General features: G+C 40.8%; 1 protein-coding gene across 1 annotated transcript in view; it reads left to right on the forward strand.

Annotated features, from left to right (window-relative positions):
* PPM1L (protein phosphatase, Mg2+/Mn2+ dependent 1L) overlaps positions 1-26,593 on the forward strand; it is a 123,088-nt gene that overhangs the window by 51,097 nt on the left and 45,398 nt on the right. Inside the window, exon 4 of the mRNA XM_065640296.1 lies at positions 4,819-4,898. Coding sequence (XP_065496368.1) covers positions 4,821-4,898 — 78 coding nt within the window. The 5' untranslated portion in view covers positions 4,819-4,820. The remainder of the gene's footprint in view (positions 1-4,818; positions 4,899-26,593) is intronic.

Below are 26,593 nucleotides of genomic sequence, written 5' to 3' on the forward strand. Positions count from 1 at the left end.
GCAGCTCATCTGCTGAACAGCACGTTGCTTTAGCACAAGGCACCAGGATGTGAGTTGGGGTGTCAGGCTGATCTGAAAGAGGCCGTTTCCCCTCGTTTCTGCCCCGACCTTCCTTTCCTCCTGCCCTGACACTTCACGTGCTATCAGGAGCTGCTTCGGGAAGCTGAATGGGCAGAACCTGTATTTTTCAGCTGGTATCTACAGGCGCGAGCTCGCCCTGGAGCCAATGGGAAGGAGAGAGGGGAGGTGGGGCAGGGACCACGCTTCGCCGGGTTTCACTGCACGTTGTCCTTCCAGGCACTTGTTTTTCTGTGTAAACCTGCCATAAATAGCCTGGTTTTCCATGCGAGGGCTTCAGGTTAGGCTCCTTGGGGCAATCTTCAAGTATTTCTGTGACTCATTCTCTGCTGTTTCCTACCTCCCCAATCTTTCCATGTGGTTTTTACACCTGTGTGTTGTTAGAAATATTTTTCCTATTCCTTTTCAAACCCTTGGCTGCCTCTGAAGACTAGCTTAGCTCCTCGGGCTTTGGTGTCAGAAGTATTCACTGCTGACCCCTTGCTATGTTGTTTTTTTTTCTTTGTATGTCTGGTGTTGGATATTAAACAGCTTGTGGTTTTGAGTCAGTCTGGGAAGCCACTGGAGGAGTAATTAATTCTTTAGAAATGTTCCAGAGGTGCGGGAGACTAGCAGGGCTGCTTTGCTGTGTGGCTTTTTTAAAGTACAACAGTACGAGTCAGCCATAGTTCACGTCTTGCGAAAGAATATATTTCATGGGAAGAAGGCAGAGGAGGTAATTAAGGTGGTTTTGAGTACATGAGTTTGTGTGTGCAGCCGTTGTGCTGAGCCACGATGAATTGCTTTTCTCTGATATGATAAACTGTTATTGGAGATTTAAAAGTGCTTCATAATATGGGAGGCATAGTAGAAACAGAGCAAATCTCCCCAAAGGCTATATTAATATTCATTACAGAGTTCACAGCATTATAACGCTCCAAAACAGACATAATGTATAGAGAAGAAACTTTGTGGGGTTTGAATCTGAGGACTCTCTGATCTAAAAGTAGCTGCTGCACTTTTGGAGCTGAAGAATCTTGGCAGCAGGAGTAACAGCACTTCTCTCCTTCCAGCCATTAAAAGGCAAGTAAAATATAGCATTGTAAAGCCTTTATATTTGGAGCACCATAAATTCAGTTGGAAAAGATACGCAGGTCTCCTGGCACCGACTCCGGGCAACCTGTCACAAAACCCATAGAAACTCAAGTGATGTGCCGTAATCGAGCAGTTCTGGGCTCTCTTAAAACCAACTTGCAGAACGTCTTTGTGAAATACCTCTCTCGATGCGTGTGTGTCGCCTGTATTAAACTAAATCTTACATCCTGAAACCACTGCTCTGCTTCAAAGAAAGCTGTAATCTGTTTATTCATCTTTGAATTTGTGCAGCATTCTTAATGTTAACAAATGCTTTATCCTTAGTGGAGCAGTGGCCTTTTACAGACAGAGGGCGGCTAAAATGGAGCAACGAGGAGTTTTTCCTAGAAAAACTCTGTCACCAGAAGAGAAAAGGGACTGTCTGCACACCAGTGGCTGGAACTGGAGTTACCAGGGATAAATGAGCTCCAGACAGCAGAGGATGCAGGAGCTTGGTTGGTGCTGCTTCTGTGTGGGCCATGACAAATCTGGCTCAGCTCTAAAGCAAGGTGATATCAATAAACTCCCAAATAATAAATAAAATCTACGCCATATTATTCTATCATTTTTACATTATCTAGTTGCAGAATACCTAGTATGCCATACTGTATGTAGGTATTGCTCATATTTTGTTTACCTGAATGTGATCTTGCTATAAATTCAGTTAGGAGGAGCTGAAGCCAGAGCTCAGGTGCTGCCTTCATTTCAAGCCCACACTTAACATGTCAGTAAATTTCAGTCTTACTAAAATGATATATTATTACATTTGCTAAGTAAACTTTCCTTCTCTTGGCCTCATTGGTTGCATTTCACAGATTCTCAGTATTATGGTTTATTTTCATTTTGTAATTGAAAACGTACGTGGTTCCAAATGGGCTTTCATGACCTGTTTGCCATCATCTCAGCCATATTAACTAGTTCTTAATTCCTTTAATGTAAAAGCAGGCATTCCATTTTATGTTTTCTTTGTGTTGTCTCTTCAGTATCTCAAAAATTAGAGGGAAAAGTCAGAGAGTATCTAATAATAGCTGTAAGATTTATAAATAAGGACATAGACACTGCGTTTTCTCGTAGTAATAAGGTGGGTTAATTAGTTTTACTTCTCTGTGGCAAAGGAACTGAGTGGTAGGTGGCAATCAGCTCAGACCTGATGAGTTTCAGACCCAAGGGACTAAAGCTATTCCATGGTTGGTTTGGGGATTGTTGATTTTTAAAGTAATTCTCTAGGCTGAGTCTTTGTAAGGTGTATTTTCATCAGTTTAAGTGTGGTGGGTATGGTCTGTCTCTTCCATGGAATTAGTCCGAGTTATGTGATAGTTTAATAACTGATACTAAAGATTCCTGGTCGCTTCAGAACTCTGACTAAAATCAGGAAGAGCAAAATAAAAGGGAAATATTTCAAATTATTTAAATAATAATGTAAAAGACAGACAATGCAGTTCAGCTTACTCTATTTATAAATTAGATGGTCCTTCCACGGAGAGAATACGGGCTGCTCCTCATTTGTGCTTTAATAATGTATTTAAATGGAGGTTAAAAACAAGTTCCCAAACTGGCCAAAGGGGAACCGTGTTTGCAAACCCCTTTGAAAATCCTATTTGGTGCAGTGTAAAGTGAGTGTTCATCCCAGTGATGCTGAGGGGTCTGGCACTGCCAGAGCAGAAACTTCCCTCTGTTGTCGGCCCCAAACTGTTGTTGGTGACACTTGCGGCCTCCCAGAGCAACCGCGTTCGGTCCAAGGTTTAAGATTTGTGGCTCTGTACAAGCGCTCGCTTTTTGGCCGCGTCCCTTCACAAAGTCAGCCAGGAAAATAAACACTTTGCATCTAACGAGTTCGCTTGAAAATCATCGGGAGTTACGTAAATAATATTGTGCTAAATTTTTCCTCCACGTATCTTTAGGCGAAGTGGGGTTGCTGATCCTGCCAAAGGTGGTAAAAAGCTTATAAACACTTGAGCAGATGGATTTCTTAGCGTGTTCCATTATTCCCACTTCAGAGCACAGGATTTGCTGCGTTTATTTATCTGCCTCATCTGTGCTCCAAAAGGTCTCTTCAGACCATTGCTGACAATTAATTTTAAACCAGTGATGACATGGATGCAGCAAGTTTTGGAGGCTGAAGTTTTTTCCCGAAAATAGATTGCACTGTCTGTCTACATTATAAATATTTAGCTCAGCAAGCGTGCGAGGTCCCGTCCAGTTCACTGCCAGTCCCCAAGTAAGTGCTAATGCACCTTTCAAAGGGGAAAAGGTTGCTTATTATGTTTATAAAAATAAAGGTGACTGTCTCTTCTCACTTTGTTTTAAAGCAAAAATTGAAGACAGACCTCTGACAAAGCATACATAAGAGTTTCACTTTATCGCCGTTTAATTTGCAGAACTGCTCGTGGAAATAGCAGCGAACACGATAAAAAGGACTTTATACTTTTGTTGGTTGAGCACCAGCCACAAAAGAGGAGTCTTTGTGTTAAATCGTGTTGGATGACATATAAAGCATTCAAGCTGTTAGTCGGGAGAAATAGATTAACAACTTGATAAGAATCCCTGTACGTGCTGAAATGGCTTCAGATGACAAATTTGAGGGGTGAAAATTATAAAGGCTTTACCATTATGAAGACTCAAAGAGAGATTTTAAATTGGAGTTGCTATTTTCTTAGAATTCCTTCAACTTGGTAGGAAGCCAACATTTTGGAAGGGTTAAGATAACAAATAATGAACCTCTAATTCTACAATTGACTCCCTGCAAAATCAATTACACTTCAAACTAACTATTCTAGAGCAAATAGGTTGGTTTTATTAGTGTTGTTTTATAAGTTTTCTTTCCAGAGCCTAAAGAAACTAATTTTTTTTTCCCCATATAAGCCTCCTGAGAATATAATCTTGCTTTTAATGGATTGCTTGTCAATAAGGATTATAATTTGTTGTAAGCATATTGTTTTATAAAGAATTTGGAGAGCAAGGGATTAAACCATGTTGCTAGAGCGCCAGTAATGAAATAGAGACTGCAGGCATAGGAACTGAATTACATTTATGAAAACTGGTTTGATAGTTTAGAAAAAATGCTGTAAACGTATCTAAAAATTTCAGTAGGGAAGAAACAGTTTCTAGTGGTGCATTTAGAGATAAGTATTTGTCACCCATTTCTGTCACACCTGAGTCAATGATATTCTATATTCTTTAACCTCTGTGTCTAAACAGAGCCCGTCAACTGAGTCGTCGAGGTTAAAGAATGTGAAGAACATGGAGTGACCTTTAGATACAATTCCTGCGGTTTCCAAGAACACTTCCAGGGATCCCATCTCCTGCCTTGTAGTCCCTCCAAAGCTGATATTTGTGATGGTACATAGGGCTGTCCCCACAAATGCTCCACACATTAAGTAGAGAGATACTGAAAATAGTTACTGTCTTCAGCATGAGAGGAAAAACAAGTGAGATTCATTTTCATGTAGCTTTTCTTCACTGTCGTGGTCTGTTACGTAGCCTGTTTTTTCTATAGTTATTTGGATAGCAAAAACTTATATTCAATTTCAGTGTTCTCATTCATGTTTTACATAAGTTTTGCCATTAATCACATCCTTGCCAGCATCTTTCTTCCTAAAACTTCAGACTCTCCAATCTTCTTTGTAGCTATGGCCGATCTCATGACCCCAACTGACTCAGAGTTTCGACCTCCTGATGCTTGTGTCTCATCTTTCCCTGGGCCCCAGGTAATCTCCTTCCTCTCTTTCATACTTCTGTTTCAGCGCTTTTTTTTTTTTTCTCCTTAATTTTTCGCTCTCCATGTTCTGGGCGAGTCCCTGGAAACTGTCCTCTCAGAACTTTTCTTCTTCTACAGCTAAAGGTAAAATGTGCAGATTTCCCCCTTTGTTCTCTGAGAGCTGAGATATCAGTGTTCTGGCCAAGTCCTGATCATCTGTCACTGTTACTATTATAATGTCCTTGACAGTTGATATATTTGAGGGCTAAATTTTGCAACACCTTGACATATGCTCATTAATCTTCTTGGACTAGGTGTGGTTTGTCTTTTTTTGTGGTGCTGTTTCCCGGTGGATTAATAAGTACAACTGCTTCAAACTAAATAGTGAGGCACTTTCTTTGGTCCATTCATGGTAGTTAATCTGGTCTTGGCTCCCCTGTTTTTCCAGACGTGTTGTTAATCCTGAGTTCTCCTACTCTCTGGTTAAGCTCCTAAGATTGTTGGTCTTGGATCTGTGCTCAGATCCAGCTCATATGGATCCTCTTGTATCAGGTACTGTCCTGCTTTTCCTTACAGAAGAGCTCAACACAGTTGAGAGAACGAGGTCTGATACAGAAATAGATACAAACAGTAATATAATGAAATATTTTTTAAAGCCATTGCAAAACATATTCAAATATTTTGCTTTTTTGTCAGCTTTTCACATTAGCTGCTCACTGTCATAGCAACATCTGACTGTGCTTATTGCATCCTGATTGATTCCTCTGCTGGAAAAGTCATTATTCATTGCCTGGCTAGATTTACTATACTAGTTTATCACTTAGTAATACAAATATGAAACACAATTTGAGAAGGGGGTAAAAGGTGTAGTTAAATTTTTTATACATAATGCCAAATGAATAAATCCCTTGGTTTGTAGCTATTTGTCAAGTTTTCTGCATCTAGGTGATCTACTTGTGCTGTGCATCCAGCTGTTTCAGTTCAACAGTTCTCAGATGGGAAGAGAGTGTGGAATTGCCTTACAGAGCTTTGACACTTTGTGGATTCCTAATTAGATCACCCTGATAGACTCATCAGCTCTCAGTAGCACTCTGCTAATTTGATGGAGTTCTGGGGCCCCCAGTTAGTTGAACAACTGTATCTCTTTGCAGAAACCACAGGCATTTCCGCAGCAGTTGTGCTTGGGTGCAGTGACTAAAAGGAGAGAAAGCAAAAAAGAACACATTATGTGTGTGAAACAAAAACCAGCAAACAGAAGCGCAATCCGCCTGCCTTGCGTGGCGTCTTCGTAGAAGGCAATTGTTCTGCAAAGCTTTTTGCTCTCGTCGCCTCCTTGTTCTGGTGCTGGAACGTCAGCCCACTCGGAGGCAGACATGGCTCTTTGGACAAAAGAGCATTTTATTTAATTAGTAGCATTCAGAAAAGGGCTTTGGCTGTTAGATACCTTGTTTAAAAACTGGTTTTTACCTAGGTGTTTAGAGAAGATGAGAGTAAATTCGTCTTAACGTCAGTTTTTCTTTGCAGAGTAACTCTCTCCAAGGGTCTGTTTTAATTACATCCCCATATAGAAGCTAAATGCCATCTGGTGAACTTTGCGGAGAGGTAGCGTATAGTGACACACTGTTTCAGAACTGGGAGAAAAATAAGGAATTAAATATTCAGCCAGTGCCAGAGAACTGCTACTCCTTCCGTCGGATCTGTACGTGTCCCTCCTCCAGATCTCCGTTACGGCACCAGCATCTCCCACAGTAACGTCCAGCGTCTTCCAGTGCTTTTGCTGATGTTTGATCGTTGTCATTTAGAGAGAATCTAACACAAGTCCAATCAATTCACTAGATTAGGCCCTAATCATTTCAAGACAGATGGGCACAAATTAGATATCACAGGGTTGAGGACCATGTAAGTACCCAGCTAAATGTTTGATGATACAAAATATTAAAAACCAGCTCTCCCATAGGCAGGAAAATGTGAGGAGTAGGAAACTACCGAGTAAAATTTCATTGTGAGTGGCTTCAGCTTGTGAAAAGCAAGCACTTTTGGACTTATGTGGTGAAATAAAGCTGCATAACAAGTGCAAGACTTTATTCCCGGTCTGGGAATGAATCCTTTCATGGCTTTCCACTTGGATGTGGGTCCTTTTTATTTAGAGTATATAAAATCTCTGCCTGTGATGTAGGTGGCTCTCTAGGAACTGCTAGAAATTTGAAATAAATGATCACGGGACCATGTTGTTCTCCACAATCGTATCAATTTCTTTGCTTTCTTAACACGGCCCGGCCTGCGAGCACAATCAACTCTTGTTTCTCAGAGCTCAAACCACATAGTGGTGGTTGGGTGGCTTCTGGAGGGCATCAGCATGGGTGAGCGAGGTTGTCTCTGTCTTTGCTCTTTCCTATTGATGAGTGAAAAATCTACATTTCCTCCTGACATCCTCGTTCCTGCTGCGATGTTGCATTGATTTTATATTTGTATATCAACTAGTTTCCTTTTGTGCTATTAAACTGAAGGAATTAACTGGCTGGGAGTAAACACTCCCAGACAACATTTTAACACTAAATTCGTAGAATTATTTCATTAATTAAACATTATGTATTATCAAAAGTTTTTTCTTTTTGTAATCTTACAAATTAATAATATAAACACCACTGCTGCCTTAAGTTATTTGGTTTTTTTCTGTTAAACTGTTAGGGCAATTTGGACAAGTCCTTCCGTTAAAGGCAGTCCCTCGGATCCGCAGGTCAGGAGTATAACTTTGAGTTGGTAACAAGCTCAAAAAGAAATCAAATCACGTAAACATATAAAGCACAGTATTAGAATAAAAGTTTGCATCTGTGCAGTAAATCTAATACAAGGCTGCGCACGGCATTTCCTAAATAGATACCTCTTGTAATTACGTTTCTTCCCACTTTTTTCAAAAGGTTTAGTGTTCCAACCTCTTCGATACGTTTGAAGTTTCAAAATGTTGTTGTAGGTGCAGGCTCCTCTGAGGAGGAATCTGAAAGCACCACCAGTGTTTTCTCACCTGGCTGCGTGCAGGTAAGAAAGCTTTGAACGTGTTCCTTGTTCTTCGGAGCCGGCGCAGGCGGAGTGTTGTGGACGTTCAACCTCAGGTGAGCAAACCAAGGCTGAAAGGAAGAGAAGTACACAAAGTAATTTTTTAGAAGGAAGCGTCTGAGTATTTTATCGTGTTACATGGGGTATTTTCCCCAAAATAAATTCATTTGTATGTTAACTTTACCAGCCTATTCCTAGTGCCTTCATTGGATATGCCAGAGAAGCAAACTGGCACAGAAATTACACTCCATTGCAGAGTTCCTGCCTGACCTTGGGTCATTATTTAACTTTTGTCTGCCTCATTTCCCCAGCTGAGGAGCAGGGAGAAAAGCTCTTCCTGGCACTGCGAATGTCTGCATACAAATGCACCAAATATCGCGAGGCCCGTAGATACCGCAGTCTGGGTTAAAACAAGGGCACTGTAGATTCAAAAATATGTACCTTTTAAACAAACAGATTTTTCAATGAATAATCCAAAATAAGGATTATCTGTATGTAGTTAATGCACAATTGGTCTCATTAGACCTAATGAAGTTCATTTCGTGACCGACTTGGAAGTTGGTTTTCCTGTGGGGACACTTGGTTTTAGGCTGCTGAGCTGAAACTGGATTAATTTTTCCATGAGAGCAGCTGGAGAGATTCTTCTTAATGCTCATCAAGTGTTCAGTTCTGGAGGGAGCCGGAACTTTGAATCCGGCTTCTCGGCTTCGTACCTTTTCAGGTGTTAATACCTGCGGTTAGTACAGTGGGTTGAGTGTGTTTCCAAAAGTAACTGGGAGTGGTTTAAAAAGATGAATTGATGTTGTTAACCACAGCCCAATCAAGTGATAAATGATTGCCCAATAAATTTTCTTTTGCATATTTTTATTGGAAGCTATGTTTATTAATTAGTACTAAGCAAATATGTTCCATGGCAGGTATGGTGAACATAAAGCTGTGGAACAGATAAATTAAGGGCAAGTTTACTTTAAATTGAACAGGATTGAGGCACTAAATAACATACCTTTCCACGTAGAAATGAAGCTTTTCAGAATGAAACGCCACTTTATCAATGGCCTTGAAATTCTTTTTACAATTGCCTTGAGTTTTAACTGCGTTTGTGAAATGCTCTGGCCTTTGAGCCTTCCTGTTCGCTGCAGCGAAGTCTGGTTGGACTTTACTGCCGTGGTGATCCTGCAGTGTTGTTTCTTTTGGATCCCTTTAGTAAACCAGAAATAGCTAAAAGTATTAATATTACATAATAACTGTTCTTCAGCAGGCTGTGCAAAGGCTTAAACAATCAAAAATCAAGCTTTCTGTCACTAGGAGCCATTAGAGTCATCTTTAATCACATCGTAACTCGCGATTAAAGAAGTTTTGAGTCACAAAATTAAAGTCTTCCGGTAGGATTTCACTCCATCTTCGTCATTGTCCTGACAACAAATGAAGTGATTTTGACACAGAAATGTCATGTGAGCGAATTCTTACCCCAAACTTAATCTTGACTTCCCCCACCTGACTGTAATGAAGTATCACCTTTTAAAACGACTTGGAGAAGTGTAGAGTGGAGGTGAGGGGGGAGCAGGGGTGATGGACCCTGTCTCAGGGAGAGGTTTGCACGGAGGAGCGACTGTCCCTTGCCGTCACCATTGGGCCCCTGGTAGCTTAAGAGTAATCCTAAAGAATTTATTTAAAAAATTACCACGTGACCCAGTAGTTTTCATTACTTAAAATTTCGGTGGGTTTAATTTTCCTTGTAGGGGAATACAGATAAATGAAAGGATTGTGAGATTTGTACCACACACGGCTTGACTAAGGAAACGGGCAGATCCATGTTGCCAAGTGGCTGGTTTCACGATGACTGGATACCCAATTTTTTGCAGGTGAAGGCCCAGTTTCGGGCACTTGCTGCTTTCCCCCCACCCGCCCCGCGTTCTTGTTTCAAAGCCCGTGTATCGTGGTTCTGTCCCAGCTCTGCAGCGCCCGTCGCATCTATTCTAGGCAGAGCCATCTATGTCACTGTGCACTTGGGGGGTGGCCCAGCCAAGTTTCGTGTCATTTCCAAAGAGGAAAGTAGGTTGTGCTGCAAATCCCCGGGGTGTAGATACCGGGGAGGTGTCGGCACAACCTCTGCGGGCTCAAAATCGGGATCTCGCGGGGTCAGGAGCTTCTCTTGCTCCATTTCGAGTTACAGGCAGCAGGACACTGCCCAAGATTTGATCAAACGGCATGTTTTGGGACATATTATGTTTATTGATCCTTTAATGTATGCTCCTAAGTGGTCTTCGTGTGCACCAGTAAGAAGAAAAATTGGAGAAACATTCTCATGTCTGTTACCTCTTTTCTAGTGGTTTGAGATTTATTGGGCAGATTTGAATGCGAGAGGTTTTTTTAGCCTTCTCATCTTCCACATTCACAACAACAGAATAGGTCTTGCCAAGGTTTGTAGGGAGTGGTGCTTGATAATCGCTGCTTTTCTTTCAGAGAATTTGACCCAACTGAAAAATAATAACAGTTTCAGATTTCAAAGAGGTACTTTAATTTTAAACCTACTGTATCACCTAAAGGATTTTAAATATGCTGGTTGTAACTTCTTGTGTAGATTTGTATAAGAGGGGACAAACCCTATTAGTGCTTTAAATTTTGATTACGGTTTACTTGAGTCCTGAATAGATCTGAGTCAGCAGAAACATTAGCAACTAAACCAACAGATTTTGGGGGTGTTACAATGCCATTTTTTAAACACCGAGACAAAACATCCAGGATGGGTGAGGGAAAGATTTAAATTTTATTAGAAAAAGTACTGTCTCCTCTATGGAGCAGGGGCAGCCAAGTGAGGAGAATGAATTAGTCATGGTAGCCGGGTAACATCTCTAACTGTGGCAGGCTATAATCTGTGGACGCATATATATGCAAATATGAAAGCCATTAACAAGAACAGTTTACAAGAGTCCCACGTGTCTGTTTCAGAGCTACAACCTTATTCTTTCATCCGGAGGACGAAGGAATCCTGTTGTATCCTGGCAGTTACCTGCCAAGGTAGAAAAGAAATGCTGGAGTGAGGCTGGATGTACCTGCTGGAAATGCTCACCTACAGTAATTACTCATACAGTGTTTGTTTTTTATTATCTCTGTTTACTTTAGTCAGTAAATGGCTAATTGTTTACTACAGAATTCTCTGGCATGAATAACTGAATACCCCGTAAGCCCTACTGGTTCAGAACTTTCTCTTTACACACTTGTATAACAAAACCACAGACACGTGCAAGATAAATTTTTCTGATCTGGGATACGAGGCAAGAGATTATGGGTTAATATTGTTTAATCAGTCTGCAATCCATCTCTTTGCATTCACGTGTGCTTTTATTAGGTACTCTAAAGTGATACCGAAGTGTGTGATTATAGGGCAAGCGAAAAGAAAATCAGCGGCAGAAGGGAATAAAGTTATTTCTCCTCTGCCATCACCACCAGGAATTAATTATCAGAATTCTGTATTCAAGGAGATACAGGTCCAATTCTAGAGCTGTTTCTATAGAGCCCCAAATCCCAGGTGTCCCCATCCTTGGCATCATGTGCTTTCTCTCACTTCTTTGATTTGTCCATGCCATATCCCAATTAGTTGTACACAGTTGATTTTATTATTTGGGGGCCTGAAATGGATAGTGATTGGTTTATTTATTTTGGATCACACTTTTCTCAATGAACGTTTTGCAATTTAAGTGCCACATCTTCTAGCAAGAATGTCAATTTTAAGTTTACGGGCTTTATTTCTCTTGAGGAGTTTAATTTTTTTTAAAAAGGATAAGGATAAAAGCTTTAAAAAGTTGTTTGACAGGTGCTGCTATGAATAACTTCCAGAATCAGCTGAAGTTACAGCTTTGGGGCTGCTTTAGTTATGTTCAGTGAGGTAAACATCCAGTTTTTCTTCACTTTGTACAAACAGTGTGATAAATACAGTCTGTTTTAATTTGCCTGTCTTGATGAACAGCGTTTCAGTTTTTCATTTACAAATTGCTAGGGCATAGCATGTTGAGTTGTTGGAATAATTGTGGCTTTCAGAAGAAAAGAATAAATGAAAAGAGAATGGCTTTTTAAGACTGCGATTATGCAAAGACTGTGGGAAGCACCATTACTGTTACAGTCCTTTTTGGTGCATCTATTATATAAACGCTCACTATTCTTTAATTTGTTGCGAGCTGAATAATCTGCCTTGTGAACGCTCTCCGACAGCTTGACAGCTCAGTTGTACATCATGGAATCGTTTAGGTTGGAAAAGGCCTTTAAGATCGAGTCCAACCGCTAACCCAGCACTTCCAAGTCCACCTCTAACCAGTGTCCTTCAGAACCTCGTCTCCGATGTTCAACCCTCCGGGGGTGGTGACTCCACCACTGCCCTGCGCAGCCTGTTCCAATGCCCCTCAGCCCTTTCCACAGAGAAATTTTTCCTAATATCCAACCTAAACTGCTCCAGCACCTCAAGGTCTTTTGTGTAGTGAGGGGCCCAAAACTGCCCCCAGGATTCGAGGTTTTCCACCCCAGTGCCCAGCACAGGGGATGGTCACTGCCTTGGGCCTGCTGGCCACACCACTGCTGGGACAAGCCAAGAGATGTCACCGCTTGTCGCCTGGATATTGCTTTCTTTACTAAAAATGCTCACTGAGTTTGGGGTTCAGCTGCTCGAGTTTGGCATCGCGCGTCTGTCCCGTTGCTCACACCAAGTCGGGTGCGTTTGCTTTGAGCTTCATTGCATGACGCAGCGCTGCACGGCATTTATTCCTACTATTTATAGACTAATATTCTTTGAGCCACAAAGTTCTGTTTCACATGTAAGAAGGCAATTAAGCCTTTGGTCTATTAGCTGTCAATTAAAGCATGACTCTTCTTAAATTGCTTCTAACTAAGGGTGAGTTAAGTTCATCAAGATGCGAAATTCAGCAAGTAACAGGAGAGTTTCATCTTAAAAAGGCTTTTGTTTCCACAGTGGTCAGCCTGTGTAAGATGAAATCAGTGCTATTAGTGCTGCCTGGCATGTGTTTAAACCAGCTCTCCAACTTCATCAGCAGTAATTGCTGAGATCGATACGCAATTATTGCAAGTAAAACAAGTTCCTGATTAGCTTGGTGAAGCAAATAGATGTCCAGGTTTATTTCTGTCCCTTTAAAATCAATTTTTCAAGGATATTTTGTCTATCTTGTACTAAAACAATTATTTTGTGTTTGTATGCCTACAAAATGATATTGTCTATATCTGGAATACATATTTACCTATTGAAGTCTCTTAGGAAATTTCGTTTGCCTGTGCTGCTTTATAGACAGACTGAAATCCAGGAAAGGGTCGAGGGGACGTGGGGACAACACGGGATGACTTGGGCTTGTGGAAGCAGCTGCTGCTTGTTTCTCGTCCTCTTGCAGCTCCTCCTGCTCCGTTAGCTGCTCTCAGTTGGCCTTGGCGGCTCCATTCCCGCAGCCCTTATGGACAGACTAACGATACGAGATGATCCTGCTCGCTCTTGACTTTGGGTGTCGTAATTGGCGGGTATAAAGATATCCGTGAGTTATGAATGGAAAACACCTCCTTGGTATTCTCCATGAATATGGATGTGTAAAGTATTGTATCAACGGAAGCAAATTATCCTGAAAAATGGAGCGCTGGCAACAATGCTATTAAGAGAAAATTATACAGGCTTACCCTTTCTGAGCAGAAGTGCCCCCAGCAATATCGCTTGTCCAAATTGCAGACTATGCGGTCTAAATTTTAAAAGGCACTTCAGTATTCATAAACTCAGGAATTATTCATAGCATAATGTACACGTGAACTATTTTTAGAATGTGCAGACTAGAGACTATTCATTTTACATGTACTTGGGGATTTAGGCTCTATTTTATACTGTGTAGCACGGAATGAGTTCTCTCTTAAAGTGTCTTGTACGCTCAGAGCAGGATAAAATTAGAAAATACTGTGCCTTGCTGCTGTTTTCAAACCATACAGGTATTTTATATGTTATGGAAGTACAGAGATATTGCCTTAGTCTATTTAATTAATTTTCTTCTTATTATAGCAAAGAAAGGAATAACCTTGGAAGCCTCAATGAAAGAATCCAGGCTCCACAGTGATGTGCGTGGTATTGCTGCCGTTTGAGCGATTGCCTGTAGATGTTCAAGGCAGATATACAGGCATCCGTATTGCCTTCATCCCTTATTAAAAGCATAAACATAATACTTGTAAATGGATATTTAACAGTGCCTCGAGCATATTACCTGTATTTCCCCTATACAAGCACATAGGACACCCACTATCCTTTATTCATAGTGTGAGATTGAGGGTGCTGAACAGGCTGTGTCCACCTTGCAAAACCACCCCTCAGAGGGCATTTTTTTTTTCCAGGAGAGAGGTTTCAGACAAATTGCAGTTTATTTCCCCAGAATAAGCTGCTGTCCCCAGGCCTGGCAGCTTTGCATGAACATCAAACCCATTTTTAGATGAGCCTGGAAATGTCACTGAGGAGAAGCCCAAGCAAAGCCCTGAAAATATATGGTGGAAAAATACTTTAAAGCACTTAGTTTGAAGTAGCTGCAGAGGAATCAACTTGAGTGTTTACTCCCTACTTTGCCATTAATATTTCTCTTGGAGGAGCTGAGAAGGCAGAAAGGCAAAGTGCTTTGGTATCGCTCCATTAGTCTGGAGGTGAGACGGAAGAACACGTGAAGCCTTTGCTGACCATGCAAGACGTATCTCTGTCAATAATAGAAATGTATGTCTATTTTTGTGCTCTTGAGGGAAGCATTTCTGTTAATGGCTTTCACTGCGGTTAAAGCTGTGACGTGGCTCCTGCTCAGCTTAATGACCGTTCATATCCAGGTCTTGGGAGGGCAGGGGCTGGGGAAGAAAATATCTGACAACCTTCTTCCCAGCACCAAATTCCTGACCAGATTTAGGTCCGAGATCTGCTGTAGGGTTGCAAATTCAACCCTGTGTTGAGTTTGTGGAAGAATTTGACTCTTGAAATAGCTTATAGTTGATTGCCAGACTATATGTTCTTGACGAATGTCACGGTTAATTTGCAGCTGAAGCTGTTTCTTTGAGGACCATTTGTGTGGATATATATAGAGTAAACTTTTCTCATTGGCGCTGACCAGAACTGGCTGCTAGTTTAAAGCAGAAATTCCTCTTTTCTTCGTTAGCTCCAGCATCCTGGCAGCAATATTGAGTAGGGTCCAGTGATTATCTTGAAATGAAGTGTGTATCCTACTTTATGCTTTTTGGGGAGAACTATTTCCAGTTCCTATTTTCGGTGGAGGTCTGTCACAAAGCTTCTTGCAGGTCATAAATGTAGAATACTCCTTGCATTCACAACTGAGTTGTAAATCGTTGATGAAGACCAAAATATAGTACATTGTTAGAGGCGCTTTCAAGAGGTGTGGCCATAAAACAGAGTTTGTGAATAACTGTCCCTGATTTTTCATGCATGTTTTGCAGGAAAATATGTCTTGTCAAGTTGACTGGGATGGATGAGATTTCTTGTGCTATACTGAATATACTAATATATAAGAATATGTACGGTCCTGTTCCTAAAGGGGAGCAGCTGGAAAACCACAGGCAGCAAAGTATTACCAAAACCTGAAGCTCACAAAAGTCTCTTAAAAATCTCCAGGCTTCTCTAAAATTATTACACCCCCTTATTTTGACCTTTTAATTATTATTTTAGTTTCCCCAATGATTCTTTATGGGTGGCTGCTGAGAGACCACTATGGCATATACCTCTCTATATATTTGATTTTCGACTTTCTATGGGAGAAATACCAAGGTTTGTATCATGGGCTGCCCAGATACATGGAACCTGGATGTAATGTGTGAATTTTATGTTAGTTTTTACCTCTCCTGGTGCTCTCCTTTCCTTTTCTCCCCTGTGCAAACACGTCCCCGCATCCCCTGCCTGCCTCAGCATTTCGGAAGGGGAACATCCCTTCGTTGATACCGTTTCTGGCAGTTTGCAGTCTAAAACTCAGTGGAGCAGCTCCGACAGTTGATATTCAGCAAAAATCTGCCCTTGGGTAGTATTAATAGTGTAATTTTATATTCATATTAATCAGTGTGACAGCTTCCTCCTGGAAGGACAGCTTCCCACTGCAATGGGAGCTGCTGATCTACACGCTTCAGATAGGAAGGTAAATTATTGAGGTTTTAAAGTTTACAAAAAGTGGCTTAAAGAAGCGACATGTTGGTTTTTTTTTCTCTCGGCAAATCATCAGCTCTGTGCTGTCAGCAACTACGGTGGTAGCTCTCGCTAAAAATTGCGTCTTGCTTGTCTCCACCGTAGTGACTAAGCGGTACCAGTTCAAAACGAGTCTCTCTGCTGCCGAAACGCTTTTTGTAAGACAAAAGCAGCTGTGAGGCTACAAATTGGGAGATGAAGGAAGAAGCGGGAGCCTGGCCGAAGCCTGGAGTTCTGCAGGAAAAGCTCCTGCTTTGGAGCAAGTGCAATTTCAGCAGTTATTGCTCCGAAACCTGTCGTCTTCTTGGCGCCGATTGTTGGCATTCAGAAAATGTTCAGCCTGGGTGCACACGTATTTCATGCCTTAAAAGCTCGTGTACTACTTGTCCTGGTTGAGGTCTGGCTGGGTTGTGTTAAGGTGCGGAACATCGCTTATTTTTCTTTGTATCATTTTTCCAGGTGGATTCTTGTTTGTGCAGCATAATAGTTGCTCTGGTAGGTTTTGCTTATTAAAGGGGCACTTCAAAAGTGTTGCTTTTTCTCATATAAGAGGATGTAGACGAAGGCAAAACACCTTGAGGTTTTGCAATAAATACCCTTCAATTTTGGGGGGATTTTTGTTGTGAAAGCTGATCAGGGATGATAGAAAGCATGTCTTTGCACGGTTTGTCTTTATCCATCTGGATAGTTTTGCATTTTGCCTAAATAATTGATAATGTTTTCCATCCTGAGGCTCGAGATGGTGGAGCCGTATCAATAATTAGTGTAAAGCTAAGGACTAAGATTATGAAGCTGATTTAATTTGTATGCATATATTGAATAGTGAGACAGTAAAGCCCAATGCCAGACTTGCACTGATAAGGAATTCATTAAAACATATCATGTTGATGTGGATTTATTGTGGATGTGATTTTGTATACACAAAGTTCGTCATTTTTATATTCCATTTACCGACTTCAGCAACCGTATTTAAGCCCATTATTTTGTTTTTGCAGGAATAATGCTGCATGGTCTCTGTCAATGTACTTGTGTAGATTAAAGCCTATCGTGTATAATGTTTCTTTTGGTCCCATCAAAGCCATGGACAGTGCAGACATAAACATGGACAGTGAATACGTCATCACCAAAAAATGGACAAATGCAGCAAAAAAAAAAATTGGCCTTATCTGAGTCATACTGGTAACAGTTAAGAATGAATTTTGTTCTTGGGATAACAAATCGTGTCTTCTCGGCCATTTCCAGGCTGAGATTCGCATCAGCCTGCGGTGAGGGCGGAACATCAAGTCTCCGAAAAACACAACAGCTCCATCCCCCAACTTACCCAAACAAAACATCTCCTTTTTAGTCCTACTGTTGTGTCAAAACCAACAAAGAACGCTGTTTGGGTTTTTCAGCATCGAAAAGAAAGAAGTGCATCTCCTCTGGCTTTTCTGGAAGTAGCTGTGCATCGTTATCTGGAAACATTTTCCCTTTTCTCTCATTTGACTTTTTAGTTTAAAGAGATGGCAGCTTTTGAAAGGTAAATTTTGTTGTGATGTGTATAAAACAAGACCTTGTGTAGTGCTTGCCTAGCAGTATATCTGCTGAATAATCTGCTGAATATACTATTTGTGTGTGTGTTATACTATATATAGAAAGTGTGTGTATATATTATAGCGCATCTAAAATGCTCAGTGTTAGGATGTGTTTCTATCAGCAGCATCTTTACCAGGTCACTTCTGAGCCTGTCACACGGTAAGCCCCGTGTCACCAAATGCCATTGTGGGTGCCCGCGTGTGGGTAGATGGAGAAATCCTGTATTTTGGGCAGGAAGCTCCTGAAGCAAGAGCTTCCCCTGTGCTTTGGCTCTGCAGCACATGCATCATTTTCATCTCCTTTTTGGTGTTTCCGCAGCCGCTTTCTGGATGCGGTAGGAAGGGCCATGGGGTTGCTGAATCCAGGGTTGTTCATGCTTCGGGCAACGGCCCGGACTTTTTCTTCCACTTTTCGCTTGCTCCATCTTTGGAGTGATTTTATAGAGGGAAAAATTTCATTTCTGGCTTTTACACATTGGATTGCAAAAGTAGCATTAGAGAAGTAGCGGGCTGCTGTAGTAGTTGTAAGCATGGCCAAAGATGCAAGTTGTTCTTGTTTTCCTGAGATGTCTTTTTAAGCTAAGAAATCCATGAATGACGTTAATGCAGCAGCCCTATTGCAGGGAAAACTAAATAAAACCAAAAATAGCCAACAAAAAAAATCTTCTTTTCAATGTCCTGTCATTATTCTGTCTCAAATGGAGATAACATATATTAAGGTAGCATCTACAAAACCTTGGGTAATAAGCCAGACACAGCAAACCAGTGGGACTGTTTCAGTGGATTTCACAGCCTGCATCGATCCTGCTGCAGCGTCATTTCCTGGTGTCATTTTGGAATTGCCCAGCTAATAGCTGTGTGGAATTATTGTTTGATTTCATTATGTTCTATGTGATGTACAGGGTTCATCGTCCTTTGGGAGAACTTGCAGAGCTCTCCGTACTTGGGACGGCTCTCTCCTACCACCCTGCCCTGATGTCACCTTTGGGAACAGTCCAGGCTCTCTCTCAGACATTTCTTTTAAACTTTCAAAGCAGAACTGTTATCACAGTTTTGGGGGGAAAAAAAATCCAAAATGGGCTTCAAAAGGCCAGTACACAATTTAACCGGTTACTCTGATGTGGAAATCGGTTTCACCGTAGCTAACAAAGGGTGACAGCGTGACCAGGAGGCAACTGGAATTTCTTTAGCATGAAGGATTTCTCAAGTGGAAACAAATCTTGCAGATTTTTTAAAAATTCTGGATGTTAGCAGCAGCCGAAATAGTAGTTATGTGGTTGATTCTTTGCTCTGCATTGGCAGCACTTTACAGGAGTATCCACAGTGCAGCCTTTGGGCTCTGGTTATAGTTTATTCACATTCAGAAATGTGAGTTATATGTTCAAAATACTCCATTCTGTATTCATACATGTTTTTGTATTCACATCTGATGCAAAAATTACATCTGAAATTCAAATCTTAACTCTATTACAGCATCCTTCAGGTCTGAAACTTATTAATTAAATGTTTATGCCATTTCAAATTTAGGGAGGAAAACTGGACACGTGAGTCACACATCAGCAGTAATTTTGTCACATTAGCTTTTGTCAGGAATAAAACCCCCCAGGATTAGCAATTTTTATACATCATACAGTATATGTTCAATAAACTGAGCAACTGCAAAGAGGTGTATGCGCTCACAAATATAGCAAGTGTAGGAAAATGCCATTTAATTTCCTATTTTGCTTTAAATGTTTTAGGTTTGTTTATAAAAGCACGCACTCAAGCAGCATTAAAAGAACATTATTAATGTTATAATCTCCTAAATTCAGAACTGCTAGAGTTAAGTTTCCAGTCGTTGTAGCATGTACCACGCTTCCCCCATACACTCAGTTTCTGTGCGATTCACTCCATTAGCTGTGGCTTTAGATTTAATTTGTATCTTTCTTTTCTTTCCTGGTGGCAGTTTAAGGTACAATGTGATGCTAATTTCACATTAACAGCTGGAAAAAAAAAAAGATTGCATCTGATTAAATTAAAATGCAGGGTTGTGATTTCATCTTCAGCTCCTGAAGAGGAGGTTTAGGGAGGGAGGAGGTGAGGGGACAGCAATGGGACAGGGTTGTGCCCTCGCCCTTGTTGTCCTGAGAGCAAATCTTTCAAGTAGTGATATTCTCCACTCCAAATTCACCATTTATTTCACTATTTTGCCTGGGGTTCAGCCTTTAGGTACGCCAGTAAAGAAAACAGTAACGCCAGCCTTTGCCTATGGTAAGGAATACTCGTGCCGAGCGATTTGTGTTTTAATTTCCGTAATTCTAGTGATTTACCTTCTGTTCTTTCTGATACATAAAACTAGTTCTGGGTTAGATGTAAACAATAGTTAAACCGCTGTTGTTTCCCTTCTATAATAACCCATATTTAATGAAGCGGAGAAGAAGTAATAAATACCACCTGTTTGCAGATCTGCCTGCTGGAGGCAGGAGAACGTATAATTACTTTTTAATACATTAGTGCCATCATTCCTGTGATTCGCCAGGAGCTGGTCCGAGACATTTATAATATGAGCAGAATCGATCCCAGCAGCATCGTCACCAAGATGCATCTCGGCTGATCTGCGGAGCCTCCTTAGGTCCGAACTCGACTTCGCCTCTTTCTCAAGATTTTAATCTTCTAACTCAGAACCCCCTACCCAAGAGCTCAGAATTAAACAGCTACTTCATTTAAGTAAGTCTGGACTTGTAATAAATTCAAAATCCTTTTCCTGCAGTCAGTTCATTAAATTTTAACTTGCACAGTCCTTTTCTAGAAGGGCTTTGGGCAGGATTTTCTCTTCGCCAGGATAAATTACATTTTTCTGTAGATGCTGTGGGTTGTGGTATATTTAAGAATGATGTTACATGGGTTCTAAAACTGGTGAATACCATTATATTTATTGGATTAGCCTCTGAACTTTCTAGTCTTAAAAATACCTCAAACCATCAGACACGAAGCAGACAGCTTTTTTTTTGTTTTATAGCCACAGTTTGGGTATAATTTACTTCATTTGTCATCTTCTGTAATTATTTTTCCAACACTACATCTACCGCAGAGACAATATGCGAATTTCAATAAGCCGTGGAAAGCTGTTCATGAGGGGAATAACAATTTAGGCATGTGGAGGTAGTTACTTGCATTCATTTATTTTTAAATAGAAGTTTCTTTATCCTTCTTATTTTCATCCTTTATTACTAATAATTTTGTGGCTTTTCCCCAAATACCACCATGGTGGTTGTGAGTTGTACTTGGAGGGCAATTTCTTTTGCTTAGCCTGGATTAGCTAAAATGGGTTGAAGTAACAAGGAGGTAATTTAAGCTGCTAACCTGAGCTAAAAGCCAGATTCCCCCTCATCACCTGCGTTAGAACCGAAATGCGGAATAAACCTTTTTTCCAGTGCAGGGAACCATAAGGAAATTTAGAGCCTGCTCAGTAGTAAAATGCCGGTAGGACTAAAGTATTGACTTGGACTGGTAGTTTTCTGATGTGTTATTTGATAATTTCCTACTCAGCTTGCCATTGCTACACAGGTTTTTGATACTTTTGAATTCCCTGAAGCTTCTTACCATAAAACTTGGGAATCAGCTTTTACACGAGATTTTTCGTAACTGCTTTTAATGTGCTTTGTTCTCTTTTCGGTTGGAGACTTGCTGGCTTCTCCACAGCAATAAAGTCGGTAAATAAGGTGTTTACATCAGGTATCTTGCTCCAGCATGAGCCTTTGAAAACTCTACGAGGGGTCGCACGTCCCAGTGTTGGAAGGTGGCTGAAATCTCCGCATCAATCTTCGGCGTCCCGGCTGACGCTCCACCAGATCCGCAAACCCCAGCCCAAGGTTTTGTGGAAGGTCTTTCTTCCCAGGTTTCAACCTCCCTTTTCTCCTGCTGGTTTTGCAGCCCCCGCCGTGCAGAGATGTACCTGGAGCTCTGCAGCTCAGCGCTCTTGGCTTTTCCGGGAGGTCTCCTCTTCTACAGATTGACCTTTCTAACTGCACCAGGTGACTTTTTCTTCATTTGCTCACAAATCATTTCCTATTCTTTTATCAGAGTTTTTTCTCCTCTGCTTTTTTTCCTAGCGCGGTGCTTTTTTTCACTTCTGTCAGCAGTTATGTGAAGTATCCCCGTGTCACTACCCCTGAAATCCTTCCAGTGAGTGAGATAACTGTTTCTTAACACCTGCTGATCTCTTCATATCTCTCTCTCTCTCTATATATATATATATATGTGTGTGTGTGTGTATATATATATCTCTCCCCCATTTAAGATCTCCAGTCTCTGGTTCTTGATTTAGGAAAAACGCAACAACCCTTGTATTAGCACTGGCCTACTGAACGTTGGGTTTATATTTGGTCTTTGGTGTTCTTGTCCTTCATGAAGGAGAGGCAGTGGTTGGTAGAGACCAGCTTTGTGAATGTTCTGTAGAAAAGCAGGTATCCATATGTACGTTCCATGCTGGAATGTATGCGCTCTGCAGCCTATAGCTGGGTACTCTCTCTCCACTCTTCTAGTTCCTCTCTCTCCACTCTTCTAGTTCATTCCCACTAAGATTCGCAAAAGAAATCTGTGATTCCTTCTTATGTTCTCACTCTGTAAGGAATATTTTTCCACTGGGCAAACTTGCTTTTCTGTGTTTCTTCACGTTTCCTTCCAAATCCTCGAGGTTGCACTGAAAGGAAAATAAAGATAATTTGTATGTACTGTTCACTTAAGTTGATTTTCCTTCATATCGCTTTCATCTCATGCTATATATTGGACATGGTAAGCATGTAACATACAATGCAACTAAGCAATAATACAGTTTATTACAATACACAGCAAAGCTCTGTATTCTGGGTGGACTCAATAAAATCAGCATCTTGAAAAAGTACCTGAGGGCAATCCAGTATTTCAGTCCAGCTAATACTTATTTGGAGGCTTTCTTGGACAAAACTGACACTGGCAGTGATGATGAAAAGATTTAAGTGTCATAAATTTGCTGGTGACTTGTTACAGAAATATGAGGGCTCTTCCTAAAAGCTGGCAAGTCCCTTCCTAGAAAATACTATTACTAGAGAGAGCTCTTCGTTGGGGGATATTCGGGTTCAGTGGCAAGGGAAATGAAGCTGAAAATAATATTTCCTGGTGCTCAGAGATGATGTAATATGAGGAGCAATAGGGATAATGTGGGCTTTGTTAACACAGAACTTTTAATGGTTCTGTCATAAGATGAGGTAATGAAGAACTTAATAATGCAGAATGGAATTAATACAGAATCAATATTTGTAAAGAAAGAAACTGGGAAACACCTTCAGAATTCTTCCAGAGACAAATGAGATGGGAGATTCGAAACAAACAAACTTGCTTATTACCCTGATGGGCAGCCCGAGATGCTCTTAAATCATGGGGAAGGACCAAGGCGAGTGGGAGAAGAGCAAGAGGGAGCGAGTTGGAGGGGTTGAAGTTTGTGAAACTAATTAATGTGTAGCACATGAAGTTATTTTCCATTAGTTATGCAGATTTAGAATTCACAATTTGCACACACATTTTTTTCTGCATTTTTTGGCAGTCACTTTTATTGAGTCACTATATTGAGGTGTTTCAGGTGGGAGTCACAACCCCCATGCCGTCCCTCCTGGATGGGGACACAACCGATGGCCCTGGATGGACAAAGAGCCTGGGAAGTGGCAGTGGGTACCTGAGTCGTCAGGTACTTTGTAGCCTCAGGATTAAGCCGTTACCAGGTCACTGGTGTGGCTGAAAATCTCGTGCCAGTTCTTCATTTTTCCCCGGTGAGCTTCCAGTCAGCCGCGCCAAGCGCCGTCCTCGGCCGCAGCTTTGCAGGATGGAATGGAAGTGACATGGGGACGTATGCCTGGCGGAGGGAGCCAGCAGGACCGTCCCTTTTGATGAGGAATCGCTGTTAAATCAAGCTTGTCTTGCGTCTGCATGGAAAAAAAAAAAGCATTTTTGCTGCTGCAACAAAAGCGTGGCCATGGGGCTTTCCTCGGTGTTTTATCGGTTACAAATGGTGGTCACGCTCCTGTCTCCCCACGTCCCTCCTTCTCCAAGCCACCTACAATTTAAGAGGTTCGTGAGTTTGTGATCATTTCTAGCTTGTTCTTTTCTAGTCTTATATCAACGTTGCTTTTTTTTGCATACCTTCCCAAGCTCCCAGCCGCGTCCCCACGTCCTCATAGACCGTAGATGTCAGCGGGCCTGTGAAAACCTACCAGAGGGTGGATTTTGGACCAGGAATATTTTTTCCCCCGGTGATGGGTTCAGTGCTATTCCAATTTTTATTCTGGCAGCTCCCATGAAAAGCATGTGTTTTGAACATCAGGCGCTGCTATTTGTTCCAGGATACAATAATTCCGTTTTGAAATACAAAATGTACAAACATCCTGTCCATTTCTGTGATGGATGCTACTTCCAAAAAAACCAAAGTCTATTAAGATAATACTAAAAGGGATACATCAAAGAGGAACCTTGTAAAAAATCTTCCCCCATCTAAAATAAACCTGCAAACAAAGCCCTGGATAGGATGTTGGTATTAATAATGTTTTGCATGGCTTCCTTGTTGACAGAGCATCTCTAAACTTAGGGGCTTTTTATCTATTTATAAAGCATTTTCTGTTCCAGCAGTTTAAAATACAGTGGGTTTTATTGTGATTTATGAATCAAGTTAAGGTGGAGTGACAAGCTGCTTTCCCTTCAGTTCTACCTGCTGCAGCCTCCATACGTGCAGTTGTAAAAGAATTAATTAAATTATGCTGCCCATAATTATTACACTATAACCCAGAATATGATACCTCCAGAATAGGAGCCTCTAAGCACTTTATTTAGAAGCTATATGTAAATTACCCCCAAAATTATATTTTTATTTGTTTATCGTGTTCTGTGCAGTACAAAGAGTTTGTTTCCCCCTTTTACTAAGGTTTAGGAACACGGCAGATATTTTGTTCTGCTTGGGCCACTGCTCTGACCGTAATTACTGTTCCTTCAAATACATCAATTTTTTAATACTGGCCACTATATTTCTACCAGGAAATTTTTGTGCAAACAGTGCCTATGATTTAACTACTCGTCCTTGGTTTTATCTTTCTCTGACCTGATTAATATCCTTATTTCCAAAAAATGAAGCAAACGAGCCATAAAGCTCAAAGCTGGGCTTTACGCTGCAACATCTAATGATGCCGCTTAGCCTTCAGACGGGCCAAAATACTCTATTTTTAAATCTAAGATGATTCTTTTAAGTATTTATTCCAGTCAGGAAAGGCAGTGGGATCAGCACACAATATATTTTATTTATGCCAAAGGTACAAAGTTGAGGCTTTCTTTTGGAGATACACAGACTGTGACCTTTGCAGAGATTTAGCCCTGAAAGTGGGACTTGTTTGATTACTTACCCATTCCTCAGAAAAATCACTTTTTAGTTTCTTTGTTGGTTTGTTTCTTCGCTGGAAAGGAACAGCTCAGTGCTGCAAAGCAGCCGCTGACTTAAGGATCTGAAACTATTTCGGCGTATTAACACAGAATGGAATTTTACAGGTTTCTGGCTGTCGTCCTGTTTGTGGAGTTCCCACTGGTGGGTCTGTGGGGACACTGGTGGTTTCCTTACACCAGGAGGAACCTCTCACATTCCCTCTCTCAGTTCCTCACGATGCAGAAACCTCAGATGAAGAACCAGAGCAGGGTTTGCCTGTGCTGGGTTTCTCCTATGGCACCTCTGATGGCTGGAGTTGGTCAAAAGGTACCAGAAAACTATGAGAAGGTTATGGAAATAATGAAGGGAAAGCTTTTGCTCCCCTTCTGTATGGTTATAACATTCAGTATTTTATTAAAAATTCAAAATGCCAAATCGGACATATGTTTTTCTGCTAGACACCTTTAATGAAAACAGTCTCAAGACGGCTGGAGAGCCAAACGTCAAAGATGTGACTGACCCTGAATTCCCCGTCCTATTTATACCTCGAGCCATTTTCTAGATAAATACTCAGGTAAAGTTGCATGGAAATTATTTTATTAGGTCCCTTTCAAAGTTAAATAAGTGTTAGTCCTTTTAGAAAGAAACAATCTGCCTGTTATTTTGGCAATATTTAGTAAGCGAATGACAGAGCACAGATTCTTCTTGTAATTGATTTCATTACAAAAAGTACATGGTGCTAAACCACTCGGAGACATTTGAATGAATGGGTTTCTAACTTATTTTTCAAGTGAAAGTCAGATTATTTCCTGGGCACATATGTTGAAAAGTAGCGCCCATGCATTGTAAGTTGTTAAAGGATTTAAGGACTTTAAGGAGAATAAAACTAGATGCTTTAAGAAAGGATGAGGGAAGGAATAAAAGTGGGAAAGCTGTGCAAAGAGGCCAAGGGCAAAAGCATGGCAATGAGAAATAAAAATAGCAGGATAAACATCACACTGCTACCAAAAAATAGCCTCTGGTTCCCCATGTGGATGTGGAACTTGAATAGTGACCAAAATAACCTTCGTGGAAGAGAAATGCAAGATATTTACTTAGAAGCTCCCCGGATAACCTATGTGTGGATGTAGGTGATAAAGTATCTTCTTGTGAAATGGCTTTTTACCCAGTGGAATAAAATCAAGCCAAATTTATTTTTGTTTCTTCGTTACTTTAATTTATAGGATTAAAGATTTCACTTTCAGGTACTTTAATCTGCGATTCCTTAAAAATATAATCTCTCATAATTGTATCTAATGTATATAATTCATTATATAATTTTGTATTTTAATTCATTCATCCCGTCTGATTTCTATATTATTCCCAAGCAGTAGAGTTTATTGCGAAAATTTTTTAAGCGTCAAGAAATGTCAAGCATTTTATCATGATTTCCGACAGTCGTTGCTCTTGCAAATTCAATTTCCCAGTTC

This window comes from Caloenas nicobarica, chromosome 8 (assembly GCF_036013445.1).
Source record: "Caloenas nicobarica isolate bCalNic1 chromosome 8, bCalNic1.hap1, whole genome shotgun sequence".
In the NCBI taxonomy this organism is placed as follows: Eukaryota; Metazoa; Chordata; class Aves; order Columbiformes; family Columbidae; genus Caloenas; species Caloenas nicobarica.